Here is a 10,000-nt window from a genome sequence, read left to right as displayed (position 1 = left end):
AGATGTGTCCATTTAAATCTTTCAATATGGATGATCCACCATCCAATGGTTTTCCAATGATGCTCTCCAAAAAAAGTTTCTTTATGAAAGCTGATAACAGATTGCCTGACTGCGAAGAACACGTCCAACACAGAAAGAAAATCCTCTCCATTCGACCAAAGCAGCAGAACTGCAACATTTGAGTTATTTTCAACTAAATCCCAATCTGTAGTTTTAATGTGTACAAAACAGTACACATTTCTAAATTGCTGTACATATTTGTAAGCTTAGAAACATTTTTAGTTTGCATCTGTTGATACACGATACAGATAATACTATTTAAAAAAAAAATTCTAATTAAAACTTTTTTTTAAATTTTAGTAAAAGATGTTCTGACTTCACAACTAAGCTTCTCAGACACTTTAATTGGCCAATCAGAAGAGAGTATCGAGCTAAACGGCACTAAACAGCGCATCATGAGCTCCTAGTCATTGTTGAGATTTTTAGGATTAGCAGGCAAATGAGTTGGACAAGCGTCTCTGTCTTGCTTGCACAAAGAGGAAAGGGAGCAGAAATCAATGGTCTGTGTTTACAGGGCACACACAGTCGACTGTAACACTGCACGTTATGTTACACACAGCCAAGCAGTAAAAACAGACGAGCTTGGCTTGGCACGGCACGTTTCGGCCTGGCCCAGTCTCGCGCTAAAAAAGCCGGCAGTGACACACAGGCCAAGAGCAGCTACACTGGCACCCAATGCAGTCTGAGACGACACAGCTAAATAAGTTGGACACATTTTCTATAAGCACAATTGAAATGTCAAGACAACATGGGGGGAGAAAAGCCTGTTGTGATTGTTCCTTGTGCTTCTGAGACAAACACTTAAAGGTGGAGTCAGCGATTCTGGAGAATGTTGTTTGTTGAAAATATGGTGTTAATAAAACCGCCTGGTATGTAGCCAAAGGGTATATAAACAAACGGTAGCTAGGAACATGCCCATTTACAGAGCTTAGGCTGTGTATTACAGTAACACTGGATTTTTTTTCAGGCCACACACAGTACAGACAGGTAAACGGATCGTAAGTATATAATGACAAAAAAGTGATTTTGACAACAAGCGTTCCCTAGAATGTCTGACTCCACCTTTAAGTAGCAAAAGACCATGAGGCTAAAATGTGCAAATAGGATTTCTCAGTGTGAAAACAGAGAGTGAAGATACTCACGTAGGAAGTACTCAGACGGGTCTGCTTGGATCTCCTCAGGAAAGTGGTCTATCTGTTTACACATCCCTTTGAGGTTCCCTGTTGGAGAAAACACACACAGAGTTCAGTATAGGGTTCATATGAGACACACTAAACGTCTACCTTTTAGTGCAGATACTTCAATTTAATTCAGTTAATAATAATAATGGATTGGATTTGTATGGCGCTTTTTTACTAGGAAGTCAAAGCGCTTTACAGGGATCCAGGTTCCATTCATTCACACACAGTCATACCGGTGGTGGAAAACTAGTGGCCACAGCTGCCCTGGGGCAGACTGACGGAAGCGTGGCTGCCAATTCACGCCTACGCCCCCTCCGACCACCACCTCAAACACACAGCAGTCATACACATTCACACGAGGCAAGGTGGGTGAAGTGTCTTGCCCACCCAAGGACACGACAACCATGACACAAGTGGCGGGGGCTGGAATCAAACCGCCAACCCTCTGATCATTGGCCGACCAGCTCTACCACCTGAACCACAGTCGCCACACACCAATTCAAACAACTTTATTAATCCCACTACGGGCAATTGGTTAAGAGCGGCAGGTTGTCGTATACACAAAAGCCTCAAGAAAAGAAAAAGCAGATACACCAAGTTGCTTAGATGTGGAAGAAGAAAAAAAAATATTGGTATTGGTAGCCTGCTTGTACTGGTTGTTCAAAGAGTTAGAACAAAAAATGGTGAAGCAGCATTCTGTTATTATAAGACTCAGACCTGGAATAGCCTTCCAGATGATATTAGACAAGCCAGACTCGGGCTTTTAAGTCGAAGTTAAAAAAAATTCCACCCTGTAATTTAGCTTTTAAAGTTGTTTTTACATTCAACTGTATACTTTGTTCTTTGATTGACGTTTTATTGCGAAGCACTTTGAGTTGCCTTTATGTACCAAATGTTCTATATAAAAAACTTAGCTTAAGTTATTATGTGAGACATTCGTTCATCGCATAAACTTACGATCATGACAACATCTCGAAAACTTAATTTAAAATGTTTATCCAGAGAGAAAACAGCATTCATAAACCTCAACGAAAATGACAAGTAAAGACAAGCTTCATAGACAATGTCGTGGAGTCAAAAGCAACATTTTTTACTTTAAAATGTAGTGGAGTGAAAGTCATACATTCCCAAAAAAGCTCAAGTAAAGTACAGATACAAAAAAAAAATACTTAAGTTCAATCAATACTCAAGTAAATGAACTTTCTTACTGTGCATCACTGCTAGAAACAACTTTCCATTTAGTGTGAAAACCTCTATCTGCTTCCTATAGCCATGTCTCTCACACACACACAGACCAGAAGAGGCTTCTTCATCCAGCAGAGCTGAGCACCGGGCCGCTGTGGCAGCAGGTGGCGGCTTGTAAACAAGAGCATCACAGCTGGTGTGATCTGGAGCCGCTCCAACAACTGCTCTGCTCTGAGAAACCTCATCTCCTAATGCTCCTTTATTTGGCTGACACCTCCACGACCAAGCCACTGCCTCCATCCAGGAAACAACGGGCCCGGGCCGGCTTCCCTACGTTGCCTTTCTGAAGCACATAGCACATTTAAGAATGTGATTGTTTGTGTGGGTGTGTCGTATGTGTTTTGTAATGCACACAAGTTGACTATTTTTATAAGTTTTAATTTAGTTTTAATTTATTTATTTATACCTTCTACCTCAATGTGATGTTTTTGCACTGAACAAGGACATCACTTAATTTCGTTGTACTTGTTACAATGACAATAGAGATTTTCTTTTCTATTCTATTCTTTCTCTCAGTTACAAGCAAAGCTGTTGTAACATATAGACTGCAAGACGTCATCACTTAGCCTACAGTATAGCGCTAGACGTTTAATATTAATGACATGGAAATCACCAATACCAACATCTCACACATTGTGGATAATATTGTGGAAATACGTGTTTACTGTAATAACTTGCAGCTTGAGAACTTCAAGTGTATATTGATCGCTTTTGGTAAGAAACTTACTTTCCCAACAACCCTGGAATAAGATCAAATCTTATGTCAAATTGCTATTTTCTCTATTCTGACCTGAAGGTTGAGTCAATGTTTATTCAATGTGGTTTGCAAAATGTCACTCAAAAGTATTTCAACTGTAGGCTATTGTGAATTTTTGCAGATTTTTTTTTTTAACAAAGTTCATAAATAAACTGTCAGAATCTCCTCTCCCTCCGATGCACTTCCTCCTGCCTGCTCTCAACTATTCCCCGTTGACGAGGTCAGTCAAGGTGGCGTGGCGGGGGAGGCGTGCATACGGCGGCCATTACGGGGCCCCGCTGCTGCAGATGCCGCGTCGTTTGATTGGACCAGATTAGCGTTTCATTAACTTCTTCATCTCCTCTCCCTCCAGTGTCCCGCTAATTAGGTGAACAGGTGTCGGTTACCATGGTGCCAGGTGTTGCCGAGGAGGTTTTTGGCAGTGAGGCATGATTGGCACAGCGGGGCGCGGTTATTACCTCGTGAACGGAGAGAGAGAGTGGGAGAGAGAGAGAGAGAGAGAGAGGGGGGGGGGGGAGGCGGAGAGATGGGGCGAGAGAGAGAGCGAGAGAGAGAGAGGGGGAGAGGGAGAGAGAGAGGGAGATGGGGAGAGAGAAGGAGGGAGAGATAGAGAGAGAGAGGACGAGAGAAGGAGGGAGAAAGCGAGAGAGAGAGAGAGAAAGAGAGGGAGAGAGAGAGAGAGGGGGAGAGAGAGATGGGGAGAGATGGTGAGAGAGGAAGAGGGGGAGAGAGAGAGGGAGGGAGAGAGAGAGAGGGAGAGATAGGGAGGAGAGAGGGACCCCCTATGGTGATGACCAATCAGACATTAGAGAGAGAGCCATCAAAGCATCCTCGATCAACACTCAAACCTGCGTGCTGTGTTTATGTCAACCGCTACCGTCTGCTCAGAGACTCAGGATGGAGGAGTCCAGATGCAAAAATGTTTGTTTTGACTGTGTGAATGTCATTTGTCAAGTTCAGCAGTTTCACACGCTTTCTGACTATTCAACAGGCGTCCCATGCCTGCTACATCATTTATTCTGTTTCGATCTATTTACATAGCACTTTTCTGTATTTTGTTTGCATTAATATACAATTTTTCAACCAACTTAACTCTTATTTATGCCGTTCCCAGTAGCGGTATAGTGGCGAAAGTTCTAGATTGCATAAAGCCAACATCCCTTGATAACCCCTCAATTTCGGGAAAATGTACAGAAGCTACGGTGGCCTTCAAGGACAAGAAGCTAGTTACTAAAGATGAACATCCACCAACGAAGCGACCTCTTACACGATGAACCTTTAATGAAAATGTGTTTTAAAATGTGCATAACAACAGGTTGATGTAAAGTTACTTTTAGAGTTTCAGCGCAGGAAACTGTTTTTGGAAGGTGCATCAGGGCGAGTGTGGGAACCAATGAAAAACCCATTAATCCTTGGTGGACACAATCCAATGTAGCAACTGTGTGTGTGTGTGTGTGTGTGTGTGTGTGTGTGTGTGTGTGTGTGTGTGTGTGTGTGTGTGTGTGTGTTCGTGCCTGCATCCGTGTGTGTGTGTCCACTCTTTTTTCTCCCAGCGTCTAAGCTCTGGCCCATAATCAAAAAACACCTTATCGACTTTCATCAACAGGTTCTTTGGCAATTAGGACAAAAGAGTGAGTGAGAGATAAAGGCTGGAGAAAAGCTTGGAGAGATAAATATAGGAAGCTGAGGGAAACAGAGGGGGTTTGAAGGACAGAGAGGGAATACGGAGAGGGAGGTGGAATACATCAAGTCGGAGTGTCACAGAGTTTAGGCCGCGGTAATTGCTGAGGCATGAAGAAGAAGCTCTCTAGAGTTTAACTAGATGCTCTGATATAGCGTCCAACAGAAAGCTGGTCTTATACAGAGGCAGACCTGAGATTAGAAACATTATAATTTGGGCTCTTTCCAATCAGCTGGAAGGTGCTCTTCTCTTAAAGGTGCAGTCAGTGATTCTGGAGAATGCTTCTTGTCAAAATAACGTCTAAAGAGCCAAGGCTGTGTATTAACACATACTTTTTCTTCAGCACACACACAGTATGTACAGGTAGCGGATCATGAGGAGATATTCACAAAATTTTAGTCAAAAAGTGATTTTGACAACAAGCGTTCTCCAAAATCGCTGACTCCACCTTTAACTATAGTGCAGTAGCAATTAAGCTCAAACATAATGTTGAGATAATGGCCGTTAAAGGTGGTTGTATAGGAGAAATGTAAAGACGCAAACGGACAAGGCTTGGTAAAATAAAGACATAAATGTACATATTGGATCTTTTAATTATACCAGTATGAAAGAAGACATGCTATGTCATCAAAAAAGCCCAAATGTCAAATTGACCAGTGCTTGAAATAACATTTTCTTTCCCCCTGCAGTATCTCGTTTTAAATAAGTTTAATTTCCAGGAGAGTAGGTGTGCGGGGAGTGTAGAACACGCTTGTGCCGCCTCTCCGAGCAAATCTCACTGAGAGATGACTTGTGTTTACATATGACTACATTGCACGCTCCCAGCGGAGATGTCTGAGCAAACTAACAGCACAGAGCTCCGTGTGTGTGTGTGTGTGTGTCTGTGTGTGTGTGTCTTAACGACGTTATCAAGTGGGTGTAAGATTTGGTTTTGCAGCTGGCCCGTCCCATCCTCCGTCGTGATAGGTTTTGTAATAGCAGCTGTGGAGAGAGAGTGGCCTATTGGGGGAACCACTTCAATTAGCACGCTGAAAGATTTATGTGACACTTAACCGCTCCAAATGCTCCTTTTCTTGTAAGACATGTAAACTCAGCGGGCTGCTAAATGTTTTATAATGGTATTTTCTTTTCGGGGGTTTTCCTTCTCCCCACGTGAGTGTGAGCGTATGCAGGGCTGAGGTGTGGAGAGAGACAGTCGGCCATTAAAGAGCTTTGGCAGGAAGGGGGGGAGGAGGGGGCACTGTGTTGAATGTAGAGGTGTTACCAGAGGCCCTTGTGTACGGGGTCAAAACACTTATCATTGGAAACACCTGTGATCGTTGAGCAACACTTAACAGCACAGTGCACTGGGTAGTTTAAAGTTGTGTGTCTTGCCTTTAACTGAATGACCGAATAAAGGAGCAGAAAACCAAACTGACACCAGTTTGTAAACGCTGCCATACTGGGGAATACAGAGAGAGTTTTGTGGAGCTGATGTAACCAAAATGCATTTACATCAAAAAAAGTTACGCACTATAGCTTTAAGGAGCATGAAGAGGAACATTTAAGAGTCATTTAAGGTTCCCAAATGTCTTGTTTACTATTAAAACACTGCAGCAAAGAATCAGGATTTTTCATCAAAACGATTCAACTTTCGAGGAACATGATTGTCTCGGACAAAATTTCACGGCGTTCCATGAAATAGATTGTAAAATATTTCAGTCTGGACAGAAGTGGTGGAGCAGCGACTTACATTTCCATCAAGAGAGAGATTGCTGCTCGCATGACTATACAACATGAAGCTTTGTGCGATGTTGCAACCTGCGTCATCCTAAAAACTGATCAAAAATACAATTACTGGATGCCTTCAAGCACATATGAGTAACGTCAATGGTCAGCCAAAATTCAGCTCAGGAAAAAGGAAATACATGTGCATTCTTGTTTGGTAATAAAACATGACATTTTTTTGGCATTTAAATTCTCTAAGAACAAACATCATGACGTGGATAATTAACTAACAAGAAGAAGAATGTCTCCCCTGTCTTTTAAGGGCAGTGAGTCATACTTGTTTGTGTTGCTTTTAATCACTCTTAAAGTCTCAAAGGGCTTCACATAGTTTAACACAACAGATGAAAAATGAAACCCCTCCGAACTCTAAACCTCTCATCCAGAACAAGGTTTGGGATCGGGTTGTAATCCAGACGGTAACCATAGCCGTCCCAGTCTGACTAAACTGTACAAATAAAGATTTAGAGCCGTCATTTAAAAGTGAAGTCAGCAATACTGGAGAATGCTTGTTTTCAAAATCACTTTTTGTCAAAATCAATGAAAGCTCCTCTGCTAAATATCCATACTGTGTGTGTACGCTGAAAATAAAATATGGTGTTAATACACAACCTAGGCTCTGTAAACTGGTATGTAAACAAAAGGTATGTGTAAGCAAAGGGGGCCCACCAGAGCTAGCAACAATATCCGTTTTCAGAATCTAGGCTGTGAATTAACACCAGATTTTTTTTTCAGCGCACAAACACAGTACGGACAGGTAGTGGCTTGTGAGGAGATATTCACTGATTTTGACAGAAGTTTTGTCTAGAATCGCTGATTCCACCTTTAAAGAGGGAGTAGGTTATCAAGGATGTCACCAATCCCCCTTGAACCCTTGGGGTCTATTAATGTCCGTGAGTGTGTGTGTGTGTGTGTGTGTGTGTGTGTGTGTGTGTGTGGATAGCTGGGTGGCAAAGGTTAGGCGGGTTTGTCCAGACTTACTCAATCAGCCGTGTCACTGCTGGCCACTGTGCCCCACTTACGGTGGAATGAGCTATGGTCTGACCCTCTGCCCCCGACGTCCCCTCCCGTCCTCTACGGCCATAAAGCACTTCATTACCACACGGACCGCACAGACGCAGAAGCACTCAAGAGTGGAGTGAGAGAAGGTAGTTGGTTTGTGTGTGTGTGTGTGTTATGGGGGGTTGAAATGTAGATTCGTAGTCCGCCAACACAGTGAGGTTCTGGGCCTGCTCCGTAGGGACACAGGGTTTATCCGGTCAGTCCCAAGACCTTTTTTTAGGTTCAAATACATAACCACTAGGAGAAGCATATTTATAGGCTAGAGACGTCGCTGTGTTGCTCTTTATTTAGGTTTTCAAAGATGAGCTTTGCTGATGTTCACATATAGGTGAAGGACTTTGGACCAGATCCATCTGAAGCAGAGCTCATGGTGCTCCAAGGTTTAGTTGGTTAGGTTGACTGGTGAAGAGAGGTATGTGAATGTGATGCAGCTCAGAAGGTTTTCCTAATGCCATCGATACGATAAGCACGGGCCCTAATTTCCTCTCTTGCCTTTTTCCTCCGAGTGTTAAGGCAGTTTTCTGGCCTGCTGCTAAGAACTTTCTGCACTTTAAAAGGGAACTCTTACTATTTTGCACGTTTATACCGGAGACACCACTTATCTCATGCTTTAAGACCTCCTTTAAAAGTCTGTTGTATTCTTAAAATGCATTAGAGTGTAAACACTGCTGGGTCACATTTTGCAACATGATTAGTCTATTTACAACATGGAAGAACGCAGCATTGAGACTGAAAAAGCTTTTGGATTGTTCACATAAACAGCTTTATCAAATCATGTTGTCATTATAGCAACATCAGGTTCGGAGCTATGTGCTTTCACTCGGACAACAATATGTTTTCCAGAATAAGCGTCCCTTTCTTCATTGAGATATTGCTGTCATAACCATACACTCTCCCCAGAAAGCATATAGTCCGAACACTGAATTTTTTCCCCAAACGGTATGACCTGTCGCTGCCTGGGACTTCATTTAGCTACATATCTCCAGTGAAAAGGCTTCTGCTGACCACCAATTATGGCTCTCTATTACAGCGAAGAAAGGAATTGTAAAAATGCAGCAGTTGCACACGCTATGGTCTCCTATTCAGTAAGGAGACAAGGCAAAACATTTCTGCATCCACTAGTGTGAATGAAAGAATGTAAACACAGTTACAATGGGAAATATATAATTTGATTTTACGTACAATGCATCCATCTGGTGCTGCACAGATGCTGGTAACAGGTGAAATCCAATTCATAACTAAATTAAAACCTAGACATAAAGTACTGTAAATATGGTGGTAATGCCATGTGTAAGTCAGCAAAGCCCGTCCATAAAATAATAAATAAAATCAGAATGCGTAGGGAATAGATTCAAGAAAAATGCAAAAAAAAATCCACAATAAATGATTTCAAACACACACAGAGATTCAGGGATATCAGAAAATGTAACACTTTTTTTCTTTTACTTAGCAGTTCAAACAATGGCTGATCAACACACACAGTATACTGTACTTGTCGGCACTAAACCTACTTATTATGTATATGTATTCTGTTAGTTTGCAATGTCAACCTATGTGTATTTTTTTGTAGATCCTACTACTATTTTAATTGCTCTCAACCACGGTCGCTTGTCTCATCTTCCATGCTCTTGTTGTTTTTACCTTCTAACCTGTTCTGCTTTGTGCTTTGTTCCGTTTGATAATCTGTTTGGTTCCGTGCCGTGCCTTGTTTTGTTTGGTGCTGATTTCTGCTCTGCCTGTGTTGACTTTTTCCTCATAGATTTTATTTTCAAAAGGCCTTTTTAACACCGAGGCCAGGGGACTACGGATGAAAAGTTGCTTTTTTTTCTGGCTAATTCTGGCATTTTTATCGCATCTATAATGTGTTTTATTCATTTGCACTCTTCGCTTCATAAAATAACTTAATTTAATTGATTACTAACAAATTATTTGAAATAATTGGAGCATTGGGTATAGACAAAAGCCATAGCCCTTACAAATGCTTCTCCAAATCATTTGAAACATCCTCTATCACACGGAGATCCTCATGCTTTTCTGATTATATCGGCACCATATAATATCCAGGGTAGATGGTGATAACATTGTAGTCATTTATACAGTATATATTATATGGTCATATATTGCTATTGCTATCCCCACATTGTTAAGTTATATTCACACAATGGGCAAAGAGCTGAACTGGACACATCCTTGGTGGAGGCCTGAGGAGATGGAGATCCTGCCCACACACCAAACCCTCAAACCGTCATC

General features: G+C 41.9%; 1 protein-coding gene across 1 annotated transcript in view; it reads right to left on the bottom strand.

The window, feature by feature from the left end:
- cacng2a (calcium channel, voltage-dependent, gamma subunit 2a) overlaps positions 1-10,000 on the bottom strand; it is a gene marked incomplete at both ends in the record, with an annotated part of 74,323 nt that overhangs the window by 27,836 nt on the left and 36,487 nt on the right. The window contains one exon of the mRNA XM_080043371.1: positions 1,203-1,280. Coding sequence (XP_079899497.1) covers positions 1,203-1,280 — 78 coding nt within the window. The remainder of the gene's footprint in view (positions 1-1,202; positions 1,281-10,000) is intronic.

This window comes from Ammodytes marinus (genome assembly GCF_949987685.1).
Source record: "Ammodytes marinus genome assembly, chromosome: 16".
In the NCBI taxonomy this organism is placed as follows: domain Eukaryota; kingdom Metazoa; phylum Chordata; class Actinopteri; order Uranoscopiformes; family Ammodytidae; genus Ammodytes; species Ammodytes marinus.
The sequence above is the reverse complement of the archived record's forward strand: the minus strand, read 5'-3'. Positions and strand labels throughout refer to the sequence as shown.